General features: G+C 38.7%; 2 protein-coding genes across 4 annotated transcripts; one reads left to right on the forward strand and one right to left on the reverse strand.

Annotated features, from left to right (window-relative positions):
• Positions 1-6: 6 nt before the first annotated feature.
• On the forward strand, positions 7-17,413 carry FAM92A (family with sequence similarity 92 member A). 2 transcript variants are annotated; one of them, XM_010709127.3, is made up of 9 exons: positions 7-95; positions 1,324-1,558; positions 2,458-2,526; positions 7,004-7,105; positions 9,422-9,427; positions 11,254-11,358; positions 12,281-12,394; positions 13,547-13,666; positions 16,925-17,413. In XM_010709127.3, the coding sequence occupies exons 1-9, from the start codon at positions 64-66 to the stop codon at positions 17,000-17,002; spliced, it is 861 nt and encodes a 286-aa protein (XP_010707429.1). In that variant the 5' UTR covers positions 7-63; the 3' UTR covers positions 17,003-17,413. The 2 variants fall into 2 exon arrangements, with proteins under 2 accessions (XP_010707429.1, XP_010707430.1); XM_010709128.3 differs by lacking the exon at positions 9,422-9,427.
• A 3,626-nt stretch (positions 17,414-21,039) lies between these two features.
• Positions 21,040-26,568, reverse strand: RBM12B (RNA binding motif protein 12B). Of its 2 annotated transcripts, none has more exons than XM_010709129.3 (2): positions 23,930-26,568; positions 21,040-23,210 (listed from the first exon to the last, which is right to left on the reverse strand). In XM_010709129.3, the coding sequence occupies exon 2, from the start codon at positions 23,180-23,182 to the stop codon at positions 21,086-21,088; it is 2,097 nt and encodes a 698-aa protein (XP_010707431.1). In that variant the 5' UTR covers positions 23,183-23,210; positions 23,930-26,568; the 3' UTR covers positions 21,040-21,085. The 2 variants fall into 2 exon arrangements, with proteins under 2 accessions (XP_010707431.1, XP_019469695.1); XM_019614150.2 differs by having other exon boundaries at positions 23,500-26,568.
• Positions 26,569-26,716: the final 148 nt, after the last annotated feature.

Raw genomic sequence — 26,716 nt, forward strand, 5'->3', positions numbered from 1 at the left:
TTGGTGTCCAAGGAAACCGAGCGCACGCCGAGCCCGCCTCCTTCCCGCCGGGCCGCCGCCGCCATGATGATGCTGGGCCGCGGGCTGGACGCCAGGTAACGGCGGGCGGGGCTGGGCTCGGGGCTGCGGGAGGGGAAAGGAGAGGTCCCGGTCCCCGTCCCCGTGGGTGGGCAGCTGAGGCCTGGTCGTGGGAGTAACCGCGCTCCGCTGGAGCTCTCTGCCCGCTTGGCCGGGCCTGGGTGAGGGCCCCGGTTCGGTCGCGGTGCCGGGGATGGGTCCGAGGGCCCGCCTCGCTGCTGCTCCCAGCCGCCTTGCGGAGTGCGCGCTGCTCTGGGCTTAGACTTACCTCGTAGTCGGGCGGTAAGTTTGCGGTTATCTCCAGGCGGTCTTGAAGAACGAAGAGTTAGGAGGGGAACAAAATAAATACAAACACAAAACTTATCGCGCCCTCGTTTAAGGAAACGATGTGTTTCGTGTCCCAAACCGTTAGCTGTGGGAGCACGGCGGCATTACAATTGCCAGAGGGGTGAGGAGCCGAGCCGAGGGCTGCCGCCGGGAATGGCACGCTTCTAAACGCCAGGCCTACAGTGAGGTGGGAAAGGAGAGGCGCCCTGCGGAGCTGCGCAGGGTGAAAGATTTGCTATGCAACTGGTTCTGTGCTCAAGCATGTCCTGCGGGGATAAAGTAACTGGGATTTATTTCTTATTTTTATCTATGGAAGCTCGAGATCTCTTTTGAAACATATTTTAGATAGCTTGCTATAAGCAGTCTGTTTTCTCCCCGTAGCAGCACTTTTTTTTTTTTTCTGAAGAAAGGCATACTTAGTCTGAAGTGACTGCATTGTTGCTCAGTCTTAAAGTATTAACTTATTTTTTTTCTCAATTTTCTGATTTGCCCTCTGTTGCTTGATTCCTCAACTCTTCACCTGTCTGTATGGATTGCAGAGTGCTGCAGGAAGCCATATAACCCTGTCTCGGTTGAGACCTGCGGGCGGATGTTAGCACTGTTATATCAGTAACAGTAATCCTGAACTTTGTTGTTAAACAGCAGTAGGAAGGCTTCTGAATTGACTTTTGTGATTTGGGTTTTCCCCTATCGGATCAGTAAGTACAAATCCCGCTTTATTTTGTTAGTCCTGAGAACGTGTTCCATTAGAACACTGTTAGAATGTTATGTTTTTAAGAGTAGGTCTGTGTTTAGCAGTGAAATGAGATATCCAAATCGCATATAAATTATTCACAGTATAATTACATGTTTTTTATGCTGTATGTGTTGTAAACATTTTTCTCCTTCTTCTTATTTTTCATTTTCTTTGGTATCTAGGGACAATCAAACTAGACAAATACAAGATGCTGTTTCAAATGTGGAAAAACATTTTGGCGAATTGTGCCAAATATTTGCTGGATATGTACGTAAAACTGCCAGACTACGAGACAAAGCAGATCTTCTAGTAAATGAAATATATGCATATGCAGCCACAGAGACACCAAACTTAAAAGTTGGACTGAAAAACTTTGCAGATGAATTTTCCAGACTTCAGGATTATCGCCAGGCAGAGGTACAAAATGAAAGCTGTACGTGTTGCGTTTGCCATCTGAACTTTGCAGTTACTTATCTGTGATTAAAAGGGGAAAAATATGCTCTGTAATCACAAGAGAAACATAGAAGAAACCACTTTTAAATATATTAGTGCCAGAACAAGAGAAGCTGCCAAATCACTCATAGTTTACTGTGCTAATAACTTTAGTGAAAACTGCCTGTAATTAATCCTGCTGAAGTCAGTGGAACTGTGCATATGAATGCTCACAGAATTTGAGATAGAGCAAGTCTGTTACTGGTCTCAGATTTTGGATTATGATTTAAGGTTAATGAAGTAGTGATTTTTTTGTTTGTTTGATTAGTTTTGTGACTTGAGTTGCATAGCAACATTTTCCCTTAGCTGAATTTGTGACTAGAAGCAGTTCAGAAGCGAATCTTTCACTGCCAGTCTGAGGTGCTGTTGGGGACTAGTTCAGATATCTGTAAGGCTGTAGTTCAGCACTTCCCATACGAACTTGGACAACAGGTATCAGTATGGTCACAGTTCTGCTAGGTGCATTAAGACTTGTTTGTGCCACCGGTAAATCTTTAGGTGCAGAACTGTTACAGTTAAATGGTAATTTATGATCCAGATTTTGAAATGCTGAGATCTGAAAGAATTAATTTACATTTACTCGATCAAAACAAATTTTGGTGTGCATATCTATTCTTTCAGGATGGCATATAAATAGGAATTTTGTAGTTCTGTATCTTTCATGGTGTACGTAGAACTGGGTTTTTAAGAAGTAATGAGAAATCCAAGGATGTGGATAGTGCAATGGGGTTGATTGGTTTGTTTGTTTATTTTATAAGCTTTAACTTTGTTTCTGCACACTATGCATGCAGATGATTTTAGTGGCCTCATGTTATCTTTTGTAGGTTGACAGGCTTGAAGCCAAAGTTGTTGAACCTCTGAAAAGTTATGGGACTATCGTGAAACTGAAAAGGGTAAGTCAGATGTGTTTTCTCTCACAAAATATGCTGTGTTCTGGCCACTCCATTGAAAATTTCTACTTTGTGATGGAGGAGTGTTGTGGTGTGTGTGTATGTGTGTGTGTGTTGCACTAACCAGTGAGAATGCGTCTGAATTGAAGCCATTTACATGATGGAGAAAAAAATGTTTGTGAGGTCAAGGATATTCCAGATCTTGGGTCCCACACAAATGCTATAAAAAAAGAATAGTGGATAGTGAGAGGCTTCCTGAATAGTGCAAATTCAGTTGGAAGATGTTTTATTTAAAATAATGCCATTCTTGAGTTATTATTCAGACTTCCAAAAGGTGAACTGCATCTATTGCTTTTGTCTCTTAGTCATATATACGCTGGATTTAAAGCTTCTCTAACTCAGAATTGCATTCTACTTTGCTGCCTATTACATAGAAAACCTTTTCTGAAACTGATCAATAGGTAGCAGTGTGAATCTATCTCCATCCTATGATTTCATCAGGATGGCTATGAAGATACACAGATAAGTGAGATCTCTTCATTCCCTATATTCTGGAAAGTGTGTGTGTGTGTGTGTGTGTGTGTGTGTGTGTGTGTGTTCAAAATATGCCCAAAAATAGCTGTGAATTTCTTTCCCCCAGGTGGGATAGCTGGCTTCCCCTGAACAATGGAATTTCAGTGTGCAGATACTGACTTAGAGATGAAAGCAAATTCTTTGTAATACTTGTACATGCGTGTACTACATAGAGGTTACCTTCAGCCTGTAAACAAATCTGTAATTAATGTGTATATCTTTATCATAGTCTATGTAAATAGAAAAGTCAACTGGTGAATACTACTACATGGTGCCTTACATACAAAAATTTTAAAGTGTTTTCATAATGGTTAATTTGAGCACAATGTGGCATTGCATCTCAGACTGTGGTATTTTTTCATGCCTTTTTGTTCTTGTGTCACGTTCATATGGTAAAGAATCAAGCACAGTGTTTGCCATACTGTGTAGCTATCTCTTGGCATTATGAAGGTATATCCTGCACTCAAGTGGCCTTTGAAAAGGCAATAGACTATGGGGTCTGGATCTTAGAGTTCAATAGCTAAATAGTCACAGTGAAGCACAGTTGGTGAGACCTAGAACTTGAATGAGTATTGTATATGTTGTAAATACTGAAGGTAAGAGACTAGTTCCTTTGCATTGCTGTTACCACAGACATGAGGAGGCATGCAGAACACTGCAGTGCTTGGGAAGCATTAAAATACTGCCTTGAGGCGTCCTGCATTGTCACTGACAGCCAGTACTTGCTGGGTATGGAACCAGCTAAAGCCAGGTCATGCCTTGGCACAACCAACAGCATTTCCTGTCATTTTTGCCACTCAATGCTATAAAGCATTACATAATGTTTATCTTTGCTACAGAGGGGAGTCCAGGAGCATGCTGAGCTGGCATGCAGCAAGATACCTTTGAAGTAAGAAAGATGTTACTAAAAATGTAGCTATCAATTTATTTTTTTCCTGCTAATTTTTAAAGACTTTGGTTGAAACTTCACCTGGCTGGTCTTTTATCATATTCAAACAGTGAGATGTTTTCTAATGGTAAATTGAAGTTTGTCACTCATGTAAAACTAATACAGGGTGCTAGCTATAGGACCACTTCACCTTCACTGGTTAAATAAACCTGGCATAATGTATCATCATATCACCCTTTTTTAAAAGGGTTTGTTTTGTTTTTTATTGAATCTGTTCAAAGGTATACACAAACTACTTTTGTGCCATATCTAAAAATAACTTATTTCTTAGGATAATAAATGCTTTAAAGAGACTGAGGTCAATCAGAGTACATTCATCTTTTAACTGCTAATGCAGTAAAATTGTTTGAATGAGGTGTTTACGCTTTTACTATCTTGAGTAGTCGTTTGGGGCAGAGTTTGGCAGCCACAATGGAAGCTAGTTTAGTAGTCTTGGCCTGTAATGCAGCTTCAGTTTAGGATTTGTTTCTGTTTCACTGTTCTACACATCAGTCTTCATTTTCTTTTTGGCAACTCTCTTCCTGGTTCCTTTTCTCTGTATAAAACAGGACATCATAAAATCAAGGTGATCCACCTATAGAAGAAAGAACTGGTTTGCTTTAATAACTTCACAGTGACTAAAGCAGGTGACAGTACAGTGATGGGGATCTGCCAGCTCTCTGGTGGCTGTAGCTGTACTTCTGTATGGTTTGAAATGAGATGGCTGAACAGTTTTAATGTTTCTTAAATTCGTAGCTTAATCCAGAGGAACTATGAACAATTTAATATTCTGTATGTCTCCTTTATCTCACTGGTGATTACATTCCATCCCATTTCCTACTGGATGCAATTAAAGCATGTTCTCCAAAAACACATCCAGTCTGGGTCTGCAGACACTGGAGGAGCATGTATGACTGTCTGTAATATTTAATGAATGGTTGTTGAGATTTGTGGTGTTATGCTTTAAATGAAAGATTTTTCCAACTCTTTGGTGCCTGTTTTATGTTCCACTGAGATTAAAGAGCTCTATGGTACTTTATTTTTTTCTGGATGAAGGTATTTAGATGCTAATAAAAACCAATTTTTCATTGGTAAGCTAATATTTAGACTCCTAATTCTTTCACCATGCTAACATTATCCCCCTCTTTTGAATATTTATATGGTTGTTCTCCCTCTTCAGTTTTCAAACATCTCAGGTAAATATGTATGTACCTACATACATGTACATCCAAAATGTCAATATGTCACTACCACAGCATCACCAAATCTTTGTCAGTCTCTGCTAGCACAAAAAAAAAAGAAAAAAGTTTGGCTATTCTTGCCACTGGGAACAGAAGTGGAGAAAGGAACAGTACAGTCAGCCCCTTTTACACGTTTCCAAAGCCATTGTGTGCTAGAAAAAAAACCCTGAATTTGATAATGGTAAGTAATGTTTTTCCTCCCATTCTGAAGAGCACTTAGGATGAAGGTCAGAGCCCTTTGAGCCAAGTGTTAATTTCAACTGAGTGGTTCAAATGGGCCTTAACAGTCGCTGCTGGAAAAAGAGCCCAGTCCTGTTACATAATAATACCAGACATTCAGCTGTTATTGTTAGATACAAAATGGCCATGCTCTATGGCAAAAATAAGTATCCTTATGCCTCTTCTTTTTTTGTACTTATAATTTAAAATGTAAAGCATCAAAAAAGCTCTTTTTTATTATTGTTTGTTTTTTTTTTTTTTTGCAGCTGCTTGATTTTCATAAAGGAGAAAGCCCTTTCCAGCTGTCTTTCAGATGGCATTAATTTGCTGTGACTTCCTTTTGCAAGAACAGAAGCAAAGTTAGTTTTGATAGTCTAAAGGAGTGGTTGTTTTTATTATGACAAACCAGCTCTGTCTGTGTTCTCTGAAGACAATGCAAAATGACAGTCATATACATGAAGACATATAAATCGCAATAAGGATAGAAAGTAGGAGGAAACTGCATATTGTGATGCTGACTCAGTTAAAGGCTTATTACTGAAGAAACACAGTACTTCATCAGTCTTTACTGTATCATGGAGGTGGAATTATACTGGGGAGAGGGGGGGTGGACTTCATAGAAGGGCAAGTAGCAACAGGACAAGGGGAAGTGGCTTTAAATTAGCAGAGGGTAGATTCAGACTAGATATTAGGAAGAAATTCTTTACTGTGAGGGTGGTGAGACACTGGAGCGGTTGCCCAGAGAGGCTGTGGATGCCCGCTCCCTGGAAGCATTCAAGGCCAGGCTGGATGGGGCTGTGAGCAACCTGGTCTACAGGGAGGTGTCCCTGCATATAGCAGGGGGTTGGAAGTACATGATCTTAAAGGTCCCTTCCAACCCAAACTATTCTATGACTTTATGATTCTATTATCAACAAGTTTCATCTTTTCCAGCTACATCACTACTAGGACGTACTCTATTCCAAATGTAACTAAGCACTTTACTGCATATATGAATATACAGTTAGTTTACCATTTCAGCCACGGATTTTCTATGTCATCTAAAGCTCTTTGTAGCAGTTTTCTTCATAACTTGTATTTTGTACCTACTGCTGCCTGGTGTTTTTGGTTGTTGTTTGGTTGCTTTTGTTTGTTGTCTTTCTTACTGATTTCTTAGATGTTGCTTTTTAGTTCTGGATTCCAACTTGACTCCATTGCTCAAACAGAATGGACTCGTCTTCTTACTTGGAGGATCTCAGCTTTTGACCGTCTACTGTACTTTCTCCGAAATGTCATAAGTTCCTTTACTTTTTAAATTGTAGTGTGCATTACGGAGAGTTGTGCAAGGTGCTAAGCTCATTTGTTCCCCATCGCCTTCTTTTTCAGGGCAACATTTAACAGGAGATAAGCTCAGTAAAACACAGTTTAGTTTAAACCAGAAGTTTTGTTAATGTTTTCCAGGGAATCCTCTTATAACAAAACATATATTTCACATTTTCCTAAATCTTTTTCAACATGTTTAAAACATTTTTATTTCTAGGATGATCTCAAAGCAACTTTAACAGCAAAGAATCGAGAAGCCAAGCAATTATCTCAGCTGGAAAAGACACGTCAGCGGAATCCATCAGATCGACACATTATTGTATCCTGTATTTCTAATGACTATAAGATCTTATTTTTAATTTTCCGATAATTAAAGTATTTAGAAGGTATTTAGAAAGTAATAGAATGCTTTTTAGAAAGACTATTTGGGATATTGATTTTTAGAGAGCCTATGTTGACTTTGAGTCTAAATAACTTTTCTTAAACTTGGTAATAATAAGTTATAGTATATAAGAGTTGCTTTGTTATCAGATCTCTTTTTAATTTAAAAAAAAAAATAACTGAGGCAGATGATGCATTTATGCAGGAGAGGTAAGCACAGATTACATCTGAAATACTGATGGGCTTTGAAAATAAGTAGACACCTTTTTTACCTCTGTGCAGTTTTTGCTTTCTTTTATTTCCCATAATTTTGGTAGTTCTGCTTCCTTGTAGCTAGGCAGGATATGAATGTTCTCTAGCTATGAGATGATGTGTGATCAGAAAAGTTGCAATTCTGCTAATTGTGGTCAAGTCAGACCACTCTTCCTCTCAAGAGACCAATGACCCTTCCCAGTATATTCCAGGGAAAAATGGAGCCTCTAACTGAATTTCTATTAAAATTTTATAGTAGTTTCAAATTCTGAAACAATGAGAATCTAGAAAATGACAGAATAAAGGTCTTAAAGGTGATCCTAGTTTGGTTTCTATGCACCTCTGTTATGATACAGCATTTAAGTTCATTTCCATATCCTGTTTTTCTTGGAGTTGGAATCAGGGCTGCAGTAACAGTAACAGTGGTAACCTTTGTAGGATTTCATCTACTTATTTCAGAAATTAGGATCTTTGTAGCAAGTGGGGCATGGTACTGCAGAAGGAGAAAAAATGATTGTGATGGTCAAATGCCACCCAGGACAACCACGTTCTGTTTTTCTCTGTGCCAAAGAATTTCTGTTTATTTCTAATGAAATCAACTAAACTAAGTGATGACTAATCAGATTCCTCGTGTGACACGTGGGTATCAGCAGTAGGACTGGAACTTGAGCTGTGATTTAGAGTTCTCTTCCAGTAAGATTAATATAGTAAATATTAACAGTAAAACATTATCCCTGTTGCTTTTTTCTTGTCTCTTGTTCTAATTCCTATTTAATTTCATATATAGATTGCTGGCAACTAACTTTTCTTCTTCTCTCTTTGCATTCCCAAGTGCCCTTGCATGGCCTAGCTTCTTGTAACACCTGTGTTTTTGTACTTAAGATTTTGCCTGAAAGCTTAAGTCTATTTTCGCATATGCCCAAAGGCGTATGCATACCGAACACTATGCATTTGCATTTAAAGTGATCAGCACAAAATTTCTAAGAACTACTGGGAGTAGGAAAACATTGTTCAACTTGGTGAGGCTTCCGTGCACCAGGAAGAGACTCTGTGCTGTAAATTCTCTTTGCCTTGAGACAGAAAAGAACACTGCAGTTGAGTAAGTTTTGTGGCAGTCCTATGACAAATTCTGGTGAGAGGTGGGTACAGTGCATTTGAATGAGTGCAGACTGAAAAGAGCTTGTTTCCTTTTGCATGTTGTGTCTTGTCTCAGTCTATTGATGCCCTGCACAGTTTCTGTTGTCTAGTCTGTCTTTTATGGTGCTTCAGTCAGCTTCTCTGCCACACTGCCCAGGACCAGTTAACAGTATTCAGAGCACTTGTTAGGAGAGCTTGGCTCCAATCCCTCACCCTCTTGCCAAAGAAAGAACATCTGTTTCATTTCAGTTGGGCTGGAATATATTCAGTTACTTTTGAGGATGCGTGCAGGCCAGCTTTTAGATCTGTGAGGTTTCACCATATTCACTGATGATAGCACAGCTGTTAGGCTCCAGCAGTGGTTCTGTTCTTCATGCACAACTGTCATATTTCAGCAGCTAATAACTCTGACCACAGATAGCAAAGGAATTGTACTTGCTCCAGATTTTAAGTCCATCTTAGAAACCATGGGAGTAGCTCAGCTTAGCAAAGAAAACCTTGCCAAATTTCTTTCTATATAAAAATGCATCTTTAAAATCAAAACTTTTCCTGAAATGGTCTACATAGGTTGTCTGAATTAATTTAAAAAACAAAAAGTAAATAACCTTCAGTCCAAGACAAACACCTGTCCTGAAATACTTCAGCCTTGATGTCTGAATTCTGTAACAAATTGTAAGAAAGCTTTAACAAACTGTAAGTAAAGTCTTGCAACAGGAAGCTTCAGATAATACCTCCTGCCAAGTAGAGAGAAGTTGTCAAATATCTGAGGTAAATGTTTCACAACATATAACATGTGGAACTGGAAACAGCTACTTCTATGGCTATTGATTACTTTGCTATTTGCTTCCTTTACTATTACTTCCAGTCACAGGTGAGTGTTTCAGAAAAGAAAATATCCAACTGCTATTATGGAAACTGTGCGGGTGCCTCAAGTTTGAACATTTCTCTTTACAACAAAGGAAATTCCCAAAGCTTCTGCACGTATCTGGCCAGTCTATTTAAGATGACTCAAGAAGATACATTTAATCATCATAGATATAACATATTGTATATTCATGTGTAATGGCTGCTTAGGCATAACAGCTGGCTTTGACAAAGGATGGCACTGTAGTATCTCAGAAAGCACAAGATGCATTTTCTTACTCAGTTTTTCTCCTGTGATCAAGAAGATCAAGAAAGGGAAATGAGCCTATGACGTAATGTCATACTATCCTGGGCTACGTAAAGGAAGTGTGGGGCCTGAAGATCATGGGAGGTGATTGCTCACATGGGACCCTACCTGAAGGTTTCCCACGGAGAGACCTTACAGTGGCCTTACAGTACCTGAAGTGGGGCCTACAAGAAAGATGGGTAGGGAATCTTTGTCAGGGAGTGTAGTGCTAACACAAGGGATAGCACACTTAAACTACAAGAGAGTAGATTTAGATGAGACAGGAAGAAATCATTTATTTACTCGGAGAGTGATGGGGCACAAGCACGGCCCAGAGAAGCTGTGGGTGCCGCATCCCTGAAGGCATTCAAGGCCATTTTGGGTGGGGCCATGAGCAGCCTGGTCTGGTAGGGGGCAGCCCTGACCTTGATGGGGAGAGGTGTAACTGGGTGGTCTCTAAAGTCCCTTTCAACTCAAACTATGATCATCACTAATTTTATATACACTAATGTCAGAATTATATCTGTGCAGACTTAAAACCATTTTGGTATTGAGATTGTCAGAAGTTGATAAGCTGGTAGGATAAGGTTAGTAGATTTTAAAAGCAACAGAACATGCCTTATGTATATTTTCAATAGATAAGTAACAGTAAAAACTGGATCATAGAAATTGGGCTTGTGATGTCTATTTCCATGCCTTAGCACTCACATTTAAGGACAAAAAAAAAGTTCCTAAGGTACAGTTTGGAGAGATGTGAAGAATTCTACGTCTTGGTAAGACACAACTGCTTGCTTCATATACCATTTCCAAATGCCAAGACAGAACAGATTCCTGATGATACTCACTGACCTAGTCTTTAAGTAAGGACTTGACCAATCTGTGATATTTGACCAGTAATTTATGGAAAATAAAGCAATTTTTAACCCAAATGTTGCAGCTTAAGTGCAAGCTCCTAGAACTTCACATCTTCTTTATTGTAATAGTACACAGTTCTCAGACTTTGGATTACTTAACCAGCTTCAATAATGTTAAAGCGGTACTGTGCACATAATACAGTTATATCTAATTAAAATACTACAAAAAGCATTTAGGATACGTAATAAGAAAAGCTGTTTATGCGTTAGGACTTGGTTTATGCAACCTTCTCGCCAGTGCCCTGTTTAAGGTACTTTTATAAAATAATTATATCAAACGTATTATAAAATAGATAAAATGCTTTTGGATCTAAAAATGGTAACAGATGATGTTGTCTGCTCATCCACCGCTCTGGCTTGTGCATTTCTACCTTCTCCATTATTAGCAGCTCTACTAGCAGATAAGTATTAAGGAAAAGGGCCAGGACAGTGAGACTTCCCTGACTGCCTTTTACTTTTCATGTTTTGGATCAAAATCCCAACAGTATAAGAGATATCTTTATTGAAGCTACAAACCCAGTAATCCAGAAGTGTAGTATTTTGAAAATCAGTACTTAAAGTTTTCATAGCAATTATAACAAATAAATTTGTATCAAATACAGGACTAATTTCACCTTTGTGTTACTTCACCAGGCTGAAAGTGAATTGCAAAGAGCTTCACTGGATGCAACACGAACAACCCGGCAATTAGAGGAAACCATTGATAATTTTGAGAAGCAGAAAATAAAGGACATAAAAGTACGTGTGTTCCCATACCTGTAACACCACACTTTTCCTTGAATAACATTTACTGTAGTTACTCTTCAGCAAGATTTATACCTGCATAAATACAAAACTTAGGATACTGAGTATTTCATAATCTAAACACCATGAGCTTTGTAATTTGAAAATTTATTTATTCATGCTAGAATTTGTGTAGGCTACTGTAGTGCAGAAAGCACCAAAGACTTAGTGACTGCAAATAATCAAAGGTTTCATTTCTCTATTAATCTCAGACATGAAGTAGCATAAGTCCCAAAAACCACAGTAATTGAAAAGCATTTAAATTGTGTGATATAATAACAAAAATGAGATAGTTTTTATTAAGATTAAATAGGAAAGAATGATTGGTAGGGACAGGGTTGGGGAGGGGAAAAGAAACAAAACAGTGATGTTTATTAGATATATGAAAAAAACTGTGTTGAGTTCTGTACGTATCACCCGTTGAGAGTTTATGTATATATATATTACAATATATATATATTACAAAAACACATAATTATCTGTAAGTTATAGATGTGTGTAAAGTTTACCATTGATTTGTTGAGTTAAAAAAGATTCCTATCAATGAATAAATAAGTCAGTGAACAGTTGTGACTGGATTGTGAAGAAAATCATCTGAGCTTTTAGCGTGACGTTTTATTTACTCCTTCTAACTCTTATCTTCAGTGTTGGAGTGCTTCCTCAGAATTTAGTATGAAATGATGACTGATTAGATGACAGCCCAGGTAGTATTTACATGTAATTTCTGAAAATCAGGTATGACCACCTGTTACAGGAATGAAGTAGGTACTGTACAGTTATTTATCTCATACAGATACCGAGTACAGAATTCAGTAGTTTCTGGCACTTCAAATAGAAATATTTGCATTAAGACAACTTTATTTTCATTTCCTTTTAGAACATATTTTCTGAATTTATAACTATTGAAATGTTATTCCATGGGAAAGCTTTAGAGATTTATACTGCTGCCTACCAAAATATCCAAAATATTGATGAAAACGAAGATTTAGAGGTAAGAGTGATTAAAGTTTGCTTTTCAATTTACTCGCTACAGAAAGACAGCTCTCACACTTCAGCAGTATTGAGGTCTCATGCACAAAATGCAATGTTATTTTTCTGGTTCCCAGAACTTCTCATTTACACTTTTTTGCATTTCTCCAATGAGCATGTAGGTTTATAAGCTCAGAGAGTTTAGAAGCAGACAAGAACCACCCGGATCATCTAATGTTTCCCACAAAATACAGATGAGAGACTTTTCCAAAATTAATTGTTATTCTATGCTCAGCTAGTCAAAGTTTTTAAAGAACACCTCTGCAGTGAATTTTACAGAATAGATACACAGCAAGAGAATGTTGTGTTATATTGATAATTTAAAGACTATTCCATTAAAAATCTCTGCTTTCTGTTCTGAGTCCTGTTATTTTTTTTATCTTTCAGTTGCTTTATATGAGGCTGTATGCCTTGGCAATTCTGTGCTGTTCTAGTTTCAGAATTAAAATGGTATATAACACCGCTTAAATAACCTTTAAGTCAGTATTTTACCTTTCACAACCAAATTTCTAATCTTGTTTTGGAGTTCTTGTTAATTTGATAGCATATACTTCCCATGAAAATCCTGACTTACCATAATTCTTACGTCTTCTTTCATCTTACTAATAAAGTTTTGCACAATTTTTTCTATTATTTTTTGTATCAAGCTTAGTTCTGTCATGTACTCTTTTTGGCTAGTGGAAAGAACTATTAAGTATAACGGATACTGTGTTCTCCCCTGTTCTCTAAGAGTTTTCTAGAATTATTCTTGCATTGCACACTGTTTGAATGTTTCAGCTGGAAAGCCTGAGAGGAGCTGCTGGCGTTGCTGGGTTTCTGGGATAGGTTAGCCTGAAACTGGCCATGTGCTGATGGGAAACCATTACAGTTTCCTTTGTAAATTCCTTCAGATATTCGACAAATGGCTACTTTGACCACATAAATGAGCATAAGTTTCAAGTTGAGTAGGGTTGTTACTTCAGCTGAAAGCGATTACTCCAAACAGCAGTCAATATATCTATCTAAAGCAGAGTTAATTGTCCAATGCTGCATTTTTATTAGCATCAGGTTTGGTGGCAGTTAACTTGCAAGCTGTGTCCTGGCATCAGCGTAACAGCTTTCTTCATCTGAACAGGTTTTTCGGAGTTCACTTTATCCACCAGACTATCAGTCTCGCTTAGACATAGTTCGTGCAATTTCAAAGTCCCCCCTGCAAAGAACTGGCTCCTTAAAATCTTCACTGAAGACGGTACAGGTAAGAAAATTTAAATGTCAGATCACTGTATAAAGAGAATGTCTTAAGGAAAACCTTAGCTAATGTAAATGTACATTAATCCACTACCTTTAGTCAGTTTAGGAAAGTCAAAAAGTTTGGGCATGAAGATCATATTAACTTTTAAATAATGCAGCTTCTAAATTTTTTTTTTTTGAGGAAAAAATACAAAGTCAGCTTTTTAAGCAATGTTATTTATTTTTAAAACTGCAGTTTCCAATTATACCATTTCTTTTATCAACAAACTGTGGCATCTTGCAGTGCAAAGACATAGGGGCTTCTTGGAAACAGAAGCGATGTTCTTTAAAACATCTTCACTTGTGTATTTCTAGTCAGTTTCCAGAGCCCAGTGTGGATTCTCTGCCACATCCTGATTCAGACTAGTGATACCTCCTAACAGCAAAGCAAAACTATGACCAATACTCCAAAACTTCACAGCAGATGAAGTAAAGGAAGATGGTAAAAATTAGTGAAAAAACTGAACCAAGCGTCACTGCTTCTGAACTGCTACCTTGCAAAAATCTTTTACTGTTGTTTGCAACACTGAACTTGCAGTTATCATCACTAAATGACTAATTTTTTTTATTGCTAAACTGATCTTAGTAGTATTTCAGTTACAGAGATGGCCAAATGTAAAATGTATGCATCCCACCTCTCCTCTTTAGACAGCCATGCATTGGTAGTGTAACACTTGAACCTGAAATTTGCTTGTTTAAAGAGGAAGGGCAGCCTATTTAAAGTCAAAGTTGGCCATCATGCCCTGGAACACAGCTTGCTGTCATTGTTTCAGATGGCACAACTCCCACTTTCATCAACAAAGTGACTCAACTGTAATGAGCCTTTAAGTTTTGAGAGCAGAGAAGGGGTAATGCAGAGTATGGAATGAAGAAAACCTTCCAGTGTTACACTGTCATTGCATAACAGTGAAATGGCATTATTTAACCATTCATTTTTGAAGACCAGAGAAAGCCATGAAAAATCCATTGCTACGATCCTTGAGAATTCCCTGCAGTGCCATAAAACTTTATCAACGTTATGGAAGTATTTGTAACTTCAGGTGAAACAGCTGTATGTTTGAACTGTATTGAGAAAAACAGAAATCTGAATATATACGTAGTCAGAGATGGCACAAACTCTCTTTTGACTAACATGCAAGTTTACCTTTTCTCCCCAACCTTTCCTTTGGTTATGTATTTTAGCGTTTAATGTACTATTATTCTTATATCTGAGTGGAATGGGAAGTCACCTAGACTTAAAGGGGAAAATAATGCCATTTCACTGTTATGCAATGTACCCACAAAAGATCATACAGCTGGGGAAAAAAAAAAGTGGAATACGTTACTTAACACAGTCACTAGAGAGCAGTAAAGAGACGCAGACATCCCGTTCAGTACCCTCCAACTACGCTGCTCTTTTTGATTCTGCAAATACTGTGTTTGCATCAGCTCCCTGAATTGCACTAGGGGCTACAGTCTCTTAAAACCACCAGACATCTCGCTAGCAAATCATGCTGCTTTCAGAAAAACCTTCAGGTGGCTGGCATGATCTTTCTGTAGATCTTCCTCTCCTAAAGTTTTCCCAACTGTTTGATTTCACGCGTCATAGTAATCTTTTACTGACCACAAGTTTGGAATTTTTGATTTAAAGCAATATAAATAATACTAGTTTGCAAAACAACACAGACTAATGCTGTAGGGAGGGGAAAAAAAAAGTCACTGCACATCAGATGGGATGAACTGTGCCTATACAGTATTTGTTTTTCAGAGGATTTAGCTCATAGCATCCTAGAATTAATTTCTAGTTCTGCAACTGGTTTTCTGTGGTTATTTCTACATTGAAAATCAGAAGTGATCCTTAAGCATATAGCTAGATGTGACAGCCATTCTATGGGCCGCAAAATATTTTAACCATTGTTATAAGTGTACACAGCAAGGTGTTTAATGCTGTATGTGGCTAGCAAGGAGAAAAAGCCAGAATTAGTGGAAGTGGAAAGCAGCTTTTATTCAGAAACATGATTTGAGCTCTATTCTTTCTATAGCATCTGAATTTCCTAAGACTTAATTTTCCAATTTTTTTTTAACCTATTGAAGCGAAGCTACCTTAAGAGGCTCAATATGCAGCACTCCTTTATCTCCGATTACAAATTAGCATTTTTGTCTTTCTTCTTTCACAGAATGAAAGATTGCTATTCTAGGCATTTAGACTCCACGCAGTTCTAACTAAGGATTAACTCAATTTTCCTGTTACATTCAGAAACTTGTAACTAAGTATTTGTGTAAACCTAGATGATGTATTTTGTGAGCGTTAACACAACTGAGGATTCTTCTGCTTTCATTAGTTTGATAGTTTACTTTATGCGCGCACAAAAATACATACACAGCTGTACAAACTGAAATTTCAAAAGTCAGAATTTAATAACCAGCTTTTAAAATAGGATGTTGGGAAAAAAAAGTTTTGTCTTCAGTACTGAAGTTTGTAAGTTTGTATATACAAGTGCATGTGAGAAAACTAAGGAAACATTAGGGCAGCAGCTTCCCTCAGAGTACTGCTGAAACTAAAATCATATTTCAAAAACATTCAGATGACACAAACAGGTAGAGAGCTGTCTTTGTTGAGTTTAATGTTTGTTTCCCCCTCCCTTCAAAGAAAGGAACACCTGCATTCTACCTTAAATTTCAAATACTTCATATTTTGTGCAGAATCTATCTTTAACAGGAATTAAATTAAGCTCTCATTAGAAAAGAATTATTGATGGCAGAAACTTAAATCATTCCGATGGACAAGTACTGGGAAAAATGTTCATATGTGAATCAAGACTTCTAGTTAGAAACATCATAGAGCAGCACAGTTCTGAGTTTCTCAGCTGACTGAAAAGGTTTGATGTCTTCAAGATAAGATTATGCTCTAACAGTCACCTTCAGCCTGCTATCTACGCAGCCAGCCTAGCAAAGAACTGACTTAAAAATCAGCAGCATTTAATATTAATTCAATCAATCAATAGTTTTCCTTATCATATAAGTAGCTCTCAAGACTATGGGAATGTTAAGCTTTTAAGATTCATATGCTGTTTTTCTATTTTGTGCCTTATCTTTCTGTTGGCATTGTGCATTTTGCTGGAAGTTGCAGGATTAAGGGATAAACGCCACCATCAATAAAACCACCATACGAGTACTTTCAGTGCCAACAGAGAAGCTTTTGATCTATGATTAAAAACATACTTACGTTGCATTTTCATTTTAGATTTCTAGCAGTACTACAAGGAAAAATGAAGAGGAAGAAGAAGAGGAGGAAGATGAAGAAGAGGAGGAAGAAATATAGATGCTAAGAACAAATAGACATAACTAAACTGTTATGTCTGAGTGTCTTAATTGACTGGCAAACAGAAAAGACATCTTTTTACATAAAGGTATTTATGTATTAATCAAGAACTTCACTGTGGTTGTATTTTTAAAATTTCCAACAGGAGTGAGAGTTAGTACTAATGGTAAAATGTACAGACAACAAATGATGTTTCAAAGAATGGAATGTTAACTTAGTGAAAGTGGGCAGTTACAGTAGCTAGAAAATGAAAAATTTAAATATAATACTGTATTAAATAGGCTCAGATGTTCTAATAGTGTAGTCATTCATTTAAGCGGAGATAGAATCATAGAATGGTTTGGGTTGGAAGGGACCATTAAGATCACGTAGCTCAAACCCCCTGCTATAGGCAGGGACACCTCCCTCTAGACCAGGTTGCTCACAGCTCCATCCAGCCTGGCCTTGGATGCTTCCAGGGAAGGGACATCCACAGCCTCTCTGGGCAACCTGTTCCAGTGTCTCACCAGTCTCACAGTAAAGAATTTCTTCCCGATATCTTGTCTGAATCTACCCTCTTCCAGTTTAAAACCATTTCCTTTCGTCCTGTTGCTACTTGTCCTTATAAAAAGACACTCCAGCTTTGTAGCCCCCCTTCAGGTACTAGAACACAATGTTCAAAAAGTGCACTCAGCTGACAATTTTCTCATTCCTGAGACTTGACTAAGATAACTTCTGATTCCTTTCCACATACAGAATGAAGCATTCATGATTAAAGATCTAGCCCAGTATCTTCTTCCAATACTGCATTGCTTGTATTTAAAAGTGCCTTCATACTGAATCTAAGTTGATATTTTATATAGTTGACATTTATTATGTTAATTGAGATTCCCTATATATAGTTCAAATTCCATGTGTTTAACTGGTTAAGTTACCATTTCCATCAAACATGTAAGAAATTGCACACTATGAGTGTAATTTTCAGCTTTACTATTTGCTAAATGTATAAACAGATCTTCATAAATTCTATGAAAAATGAAGATTTTTTTAAAAGTTTTTAAGATGTTTAGCATGTGTATAAATAAGAATTTAAACCTGTAACTGGGAAAAGTTTCAAGTTAATAAACAAATACTCCCTCAGTTAAGGAAATAAACCATTAATATTGATGCTATCCTTTTTCACTGACATCAAGTGTGCAACTCACACCTGCTAGAACAAGTATGTAAGTTTTGCCAAAAACTACTGTGATAAAAATCTGAGTGAAAACGTTGCTATATGGGGTTCTGGTTAAAAACCCAGCCAATAGTTTTACAGCACAGTGGCACAGTATCATCATTTAACTATTGCTGACAGGAGTGCTAATGAACAGCAGCTAAGTACCAAGGTAACTGATGTCTCCGTTTCAACAGATAGGTACTTAGGTATATATTTGTATCACATCAGGACCGTCACTGTCACCACTTTACCATTTCATATTCAGTCAAGCACTGCTGTCCATTTCCTAAACAAATGGTTGGTTAACTTCATGACTGTACCATGTGATACAACTATATGCAAAAATGCATACAACTGTGCTTTCACAACTGAATTATTAATAAAGAAGGAAAGTGTTTACATCAATTCTCAACTAAATGATTAGGACAAGAAAAGGTTACCAACCCAAAAACGAGTAGTCCCTTATCAGCGGTTACTCAAACTTTTCTATAAGCAGACAATGCCCCTGAAGTTGGCATTTTCTGACACAGATCTCACACTTAACCAGCAATCAATTTTCTTACCCTTTCGGCCTCCAAATCCTTGTTGTTACAGAAGTATTTGTGTACCAACGTTACTTTAGAATCATGGTAAAAATTTTATCCATTTATATTCAGTACTTGACAGTCGCTATTGTGTAGTTGGAAGAACTTCAGAAAGAACAGATCATGTAAAACTGAAGGTGAATATTGTTTCTTTCCCTCTATACAAAACAACAGTTGACAACAGAGGCAAGACTTAATAGGACAAATGATGTTAGTTTACAAAAATAATCATGATTAAGTATTCAACAGCACAATTAGACCAAACAACTTTATTTTGAGGATTCTTGTATTCGTTCTGTTATTTTCCCTGCGAAGTCTGTTGGCTTTGTTAGGCATAGTTGTGACCAACTATGAAGTCAAAGCATCATTTTTTAAAAATTGCATTTAAATTCAGAGTATACAGAACAGTAACACTTCTGAAGTTAATTCCTAACAGTAAAAGAAGATAAGTATATACAGACTTTGAAAGTTTGACCCCATCTAAGTTCCTGCTCTGAGGAACCCTCGTCTACACACCTGGCATTAACGTTCTGATTGAATCATAGAATCACAAGGTTGGAAACGACTTGTAAGATCATCCAGTCCAACCATCTTCTCGTTACCACTGCTACCACAAGCACTAAGCCATATCTTGCAGCTCCTCATCCAGACGCCTCTTGAACACTGCCAGGGACAGCGACTCCACCACCTCCGTTGGCAGGCCATTCCAGTGCCTGACCGCTCTCTGAGAGAAAAAGTTTTTCCTCATGTCTAACCTAAACCTCCTCTGGTACAACCATTTCCTCAGGTCCTGTTTGTTGCCTGGGAGAAGATGAGGTCTCCCCTGAGCCTCCTCTTCTCCAGACTAAACAACCCCAGCTCCCTCAGCCGCTCCTCATAAGATCTGTGCTCCAGGAAATTTGTGCACAGAAAATACAGTTCTCCGAGCACTTCAAGACAAATAATATTCTTCAAGAAATGAAACTATTATCTTTTTAAAGGTTATCGAAGAAAAAGGGGTTTGTCGTGTTCATTTCTTTAAAGACATTACATGAGATGTAGTGATTATGATTTTATATAAAAGAATTAAGGTCAACAAGAAGTAATATCCACAGAACTGGTTTCCTACTAAGCCTGAATTTTGAATGCAGTGCCTTTTCCTCAAATGGGCTAGCTTTTATTTCTTACTAAAACTGACTTTTGTTGTTACCAAAGCAATCAAAGCATTCTGAATACTAACCGAGATTATTTTCCTATGTAAGAGAATAACATAGCTGGTTGCCAGCACCGTTGCCAGTGACAGATGTTAGTTCAAAATGATCATATACTGACCTAGAATGCATCCACACCATCATCAGCAAGTTAACATTCATACTGTGAACACATGAAGGTGAAACAAGGCTACTGAAAGTTCTGGCTGAAGTCAAAATTCTTGACCCAACTCCAATATCCATTTTCTGCCTCAGAGATATAACTACATTGAGTGAAGAGAAAGCCTATCAACCTGATTTGTATAGATTTTTGGACTCTTTATAAACCATATATTCATTGATATGTTGGCAAATGCTAACAGATCAGTTTTTCCACAGAAAGCAGCCAGAAGTTTTTCCAAAGAAAGCATCATTCTCACTAAGATCCACATCTGCTGAGAAATAGCTGAGATCAGTAACCGTACAACTTTTAAATAGGACAGACACTTAATAGCAATTTCTTTTTTATTTAAAAAAGTTGAAAAGCCAGCAAACCCAGCTAATGTGAACAGGAAGATCTTTTTTCTTCTAATAGTGATGCCTGCAACCACATAAAACCGAACAGCTTATAAAAAAATAAAAAAAAAAAAAAAACCTAAAAAGTACATTTTTAGTTTATTAAGCTAACCTCAATAAGAACTGTTATCACTAATGCAGGTAGCGCTGAAGTTTTTCTATTTGAACTGTGCATGGTCATTCAACCAACACTTACAATTTTATCTGATGCAAAGTCAGGGAACGAGGAATTAAAGCAAACTAAAAAAAAATAAACATAACAACCCAACATTTTTTCCTTAAAAAAAACATTAAAACTCCATGCTTTTATACTTTGACGTTAGATACTGAATGTCCTCCAGAACTTTGAAGCTCTCCTCTGTTGTAAGAAGTAGGCACTATATATTTCTCATATCTTAACAATACAGATATTTTAACCAGGAACTTAACCGAATTAGATACTATTTACAACCGTTGATGGAAACCGTTTCTTCTGCGTCTTCTAGTAATTAAAAAAGTGAGTGTAACCGTCAATACTGTCAAATCTATAATGTTTTATTCTAGAGCATCTTTACTTCCTTTACAGCAAACTCAGCTTAACCTTCCGTGGACCAATTGGCCTATCGTTCAATTCATTAATAGCAGTCATAGCTTCCTCATAGTTTGTCATAGCGACGATGGCATCACCTGAAGGTAATCCTTGTTCATTGTACTGTACAGAAACAGACTCTGGTATAACTCTGTAGCCATAGAAAAAATCCAGAATCTCATTAGGAGTCGCTTTAAAAGGTAAGTTTTTCAAGCGGATAGGAACAATCCGGTCAGAACCACCACTGAAATTTGGGTCCGGCATAAATCTTCCTTCAGGAAAATTTCCCATTTTATTATTCCCGAATTCCATTCTGCCAAAAGGTTTGCTGTCACCACCAAAATCCATGAGGGGCGGTGGACCTCTAAAATCCTTAGGAGGGCCCATGAAATTCTCAGGGGGGTGCCTAAATTCAGAAGGATGCCTGAAGTTCCCAGGAGGACCAAATGAATGCATGGGTGGCCCTTGTGGTGGTCCAGGTGAGCCGACCGGACGGGACAGCTCACCTCTGTTATACGCATGTGAATGACCCTGCATTTCATTGGGTGTAGAGAATGGAGCACTTACACCAAACTTCTGCATCTGCTCTTCAGATATAAGTCTTAGTAATACCTCTGTTCCCAAATACCTTTGATGATTTAAATTTTCTGCTTTCATGGCTTGTTCTTCAGATTTAAACTTCACTAATGCCTCTCCCAGCCCAACTCCTTTGTCATCATAGAGCAAGTAAATATCATCTTCATCAATATCAAACCTCTCAAAAAACCTTCGCACTTCAACTTTGGTCACATCAAATGGAAAATTCCTTACGTAAGCACATATCTTCAGGCCAGAATGACCTTCCCGATAACTTTTTTCTGTTATGGCCTGCCCAGGATGAGCTCTTTCCTGTGATCTTTTCCTCTCGTAAGAATCAAGCATTTTCAACATTGACTTTCTCGAAATTGGAAAAATGTAAACAGAACGATTGAGAAGAACCTTTCTATGACATTCCAAAGCAGCCTGATAATCTCTCTCGTTCCTTAACATCACAAAGGCATCTCTAGTCCTCCTCTGATGCTTTTCCGATAAAATCTTTATTTGTTTGTTGCTTATATCCAGATCAGGGAAAAATTCTCTCAAATCTCTCTTCTCCACATTAGTTGATAGATTCCTTAAGTGTATGTAATATTCCTGGCCGGAAGGTGATCGAGAACGTGTTCTTTGTCTCCTAGGTGACCTTGAATGAGAATGTTTCCTTGCATGCATGTAGCCCGAACTTCTTGGAGAATGTTCTTTGCAGAAAAAATGATCCATCTCATTTGGCATGTCTACCCTCCCACCATATTCAATCCACCGTTCCTCCGTAGTTGGACTTATTTCTATAAACCTCTGACCCATATACTGTCTGTGCCGTTTAAGTCCTTCTAAGGCATCACCAGGCGTAGCAAATTTTACCAAGCAATTACCATTATTTAAACCATTACGATGCTTAATCAGAATGACTCCATCCACACGTATCCCGGAAAGGAAATCGCGTACTGCATCTTCTGTTGCAGAGTAAGGTATACCACGTAGAAATAAGTAAAGATCATCTGGGTTAAATGCATGAGAATCCTTTCTTGACTGATAGCCTGATTTAGGCATACCTACATCACCTTGTCTCGTGCCATTGGTGTGGAAGCCAGCCTCTGGATGATTTGGTGGACCGTAACCAGGCTTATTTATCCCTTTTGTAAATGCTGCAACTAAATGTGGAACATCTCCAACACCTGATCCACCAGAACCATTAGGACCTGTTCGTCTAGACCCAGGCATAGCTTCTCGTCCCCCACGGTCAAATCGCTTCCGGCTCATTTCTATGGTATTCTGCATTTCTGCCTTGCTGCTGAGAAAGAGCTCTATGCGGGAGTCTTTGATAAACCCTCCCGAACAGCTCATGGCACGCCGTGCATCTTCATCTGTTGCAAATATAATAAAAGCCTCCCCAATTTCTCCTCCAATAATATGCACACCTCCATCGGGAATATTCAATCCCAAGAAGAAACGACGGATATCTGCAGGACCCGCAACAACAGGAAGCCCCTGCAAACGGATGACTACAGCCATGCTGAGCTCAACCCACAGCAAAAATCACCTGCAGACAAAAAGGTACACATGATAGCACGTCTTTAGTACTCAGCTATTACAGTATCTTAACACTTAAACTAGAGCCTTTTTAAAGGACTGTCCTTGTCTCAATCAAGAGAAAAGATAGCAAAATAAAAAAAACACCCTCGCAAGTTCACAAGAATAGGATTAAAACAAGATTCACTGAAAGTTGATTAGTCAAAAACAATTAGCAACTCCACCTACACAAGTCTATCAGCATTCCCTATCCTAAGGGCAACCAAATCCACCTCAGTTATCCTCTCCATCCATGATACCTGAAGAACGCCTACAGTCTTTCACGGCACAGCTGCTGTATGCCAGAGATCTCAGACCAGTCCTAAGGAACAAAAATTCCTGTTTACTTTTGAACAGGACATTTGTGAACATAAACACTAAAAATACTAGATGAAAAAAGGAGAAAAGAAAAAGGGTAACTGTGATACTGGAAAATGAAGTAATTCAACAGCAGTGATGACTTTACTGCTTTGACAAGTTGCTCTAACCAGTGATCAGTTCTGCAATCACGTGTTTTTCTCAGCGTTCAGAAATGTTGTCTCTTTCATGTAGTCAGAGTATTAATTGCAGCAGCCACATGCACTCAGGAGAGTATATCCTAGATCCCAGCCACAAGTCTGTGCGAATAAACTGCCATGTACGATCTTGTCACAATACTCAGTGAGAAGTGTTAAGCTTTCGGCAGCTTACCTGTTTCTGCTTGGAAGACCTGATAAATTCTGTAAAATCAACTTAACTGTGGAAAGAAAATGAAACATAATTAATGGCTGATATCTGTACTTCGGTTTACAAACTTTGCTACATTGCTGCAGCTTCCAGAGCAGCGGCTAATATTAAAGCCAAGCATGTAATGAAACCACAATCTGTGATAAAATGAAGGCCTCCTTCCATGTTCCAAGGAACATTACATCTTTTGTGTTTCCAAAGCAAAGGATATTCAAAAGTTGACTTCTGCAAATGATGAAAACACGATGAGATTCATCAACTGTGTCATACCAAACCGCTGAAATCAAACAGACCGACTACATATCAGGGATAACCCTCAAGTCTTTGAGTTCTTGAAAGATGCGTAAGTCCATCTCAAGATTACAGTACGTGTCCATTCTTCCACAGTCCACCTTCTTTCATAGTTCACAAGAGTATGCTACTCACCAGTCCAGCACCATACTTAGCATAAGGAGTGAAGACAATCAAAAGAGCAAACACATGTAGTGAGAAGAAACTTCAACGAGCTCCTCAGTTCACAAAGCAGAATTCAGTATCTTCCCTAAATATTAACTGCCTTTCAAAATCACTTAATACACTGACTTGATCACATCCAAATTGTCAACATTATCATCTAATGACACGCAACACACAGTGCAATACTGTCAGAACAAAGATAAGCTTCCAGAGCACACAACTACATCCATTTAAAAAGAACAAGAACCCAAGGCCCTGTTAACAAGCATCTGCAAACATCTCCTGCAAAAACCCTTGTTCAGTAACAAGTAGAAACCATTAGATCCTGATGTCAACTTAGCTGCTGATCACAGTAACTCTCATTTCACAAAGTCCAGAAAAGCAACAGCAAAGACCAAATTCTGTAACTAACACATTCTGGTCACTTCTACATCAGCAATTTATAAACACAACTAACCAAAACAAATGCCTGTTTAATACTTGTACTGAAGATCATCAGCCCTCTGTATTTTTGCAGTGAACTGACTCCAGCCAGCAGCCACGCAGTTGATTGTTTACTCCACATCCCCATCAACAGGACAGGGAAGAAAATAAGAATGGATGCAAGAAAACTCTTGGTCACGATAAAAACAATTTAACATGTAAAGGAAAGATTAAAAAAAAAAAAGCAAAACAAAGGAAATCACTCACCAACTCCTACATGAAGAAGATCTGCCTCAGAACAACAGCCACCTTAAAAGCCAAAAACATACCCTGCCTCCCTTTCCCCAAAAAAATCCAGCGAACAAAAATCTTCCCCTACCTCAGCTTGTGCTGCTGAGCAGGACACTATATGGTACAAAACATTTCTTCAGATAACCTGGGTCAGCTGCCTTGGCTATGCTCTCACAACCTCTTGGCCACTCCCTGTCTACCAGCTGGAGTAGCTGAATGGGAAAAAGAAAACCTTGACCTTGTGCAAAGGCTGCGTAGGGAAAGCCAAAACACTGGTGTCGTCAGCACTGTTTAGCCAAAAATCCGGAACACCGTATCGGCTGCTATGAAGAAAGTTAACTCCATCCCAGCTGGACACACTTTAATCTATCTTCTTAACAGATGTGAAAGCAATGCCAGAAGCAAGAAGAAATTCAAGGGCAGGATTTTCTTTGTAAGGCCTTCATGTCTTGAAAAGTCAAATCCGCTGCCCTGCTACTTGCCGATGTATTTAATCTGTAGTATTTCTGAATTTCATCCCAATCCTTAAACAGCATTCAGAACAGATCTCCTCAGAACTTCTTCGATGATAAATGGCAAGTTCTCTACGATGTATCACGTATACAACATACAACCTTCACTGGTTAAAACCAGACACTTCAAGAAGTCCTTAAACAGAAAAGCAAGATCTGATAACACATTTTTACTGACTTCACATTAAACAATCAAGAAGGAGCAGGACCGGTAGATAAGCCATCCAACTGTTTAACTGAATGAATACAGTGACTTTCAGGATGCAAGGGCCAATTCATAATCTGAGCAAGGACTTCAGAGAACAGGGATTTACATCATAAATAGACTGACAACCTCATGCCACCCACTTAAAAACATGGAAGTACACCCAACAATGCTTTAAGAGATTCTGCACTTGAGTGGGTTGGCTAGAAAGCAGTGCTACATCTATACTTCCACACTCTTAGCAAATTTCAAGTGCCATTAAAAGCTCGCTAAATTAACACTTCTCTCTTTCAAAAATAAATAAATAAATAACATTTTATGAAACTAAGTCTGAATTTGACTAACGTTCTTGCTGCAATGTAGTGAGATTGCAATGGCTTGCAGACCGTGAACGTGCAAACCAGAAGGCACGTTCACAGAAATGTCACAACTGTAAAACCCAGTATGTATGAGAAGTGTCAAACAGCTGGTGGGGTGATGATGATTTGTTATTCCAATCGTCTTACAAACGGGCTCTAGCACTGGCAACGGGCCGTCGCACACCGGTTTCCCGTCGAAGACAGATGCGGGTGAGCGCCGCAGGCGGGCAGGCCGCTGGCAGGACCGATCCCACCGCCGCAGAGCAGCAGCTCCGCCCGCAGCCAGCGCAGCGCCCGCCCGGAGAGGAAACAGGTCCCGCCCGCCAGCAGGCCGCAGCTCGGGGCCGCGGGATGGCGGCCGAGGCGGGCGGGCCAGGCGGGAGGCCGCGCGGCCGCGTCTGGGAGCCGGCCCGGCAGGGAGCGAGCCCGGCTTCCCCGGAGCAGGGTGACGGGAAGGGCCGCGGAGGGAAGGACGAGAGGCAACCCGGCGGCGCGAGGAGGCCTC

This window comes from Meleagris gallopavo, chromosome 3 (assembly GCF_000146605.3).
Source record: "Meleagris gallopavo isolate NT-WF06-2002-E0010 breed Aviagen turkey brand Nicholas breeding stock chromosome 3, Turkey_5.1, whole genome shotgun sequence".
Classification (NCBI taxonomy): domain Eukaryota; kingdom Metazoa; phylum Chordata; class Aves; order Galliformes; family Phasianidae; genus Meleagris; species Meleagris gallopavo.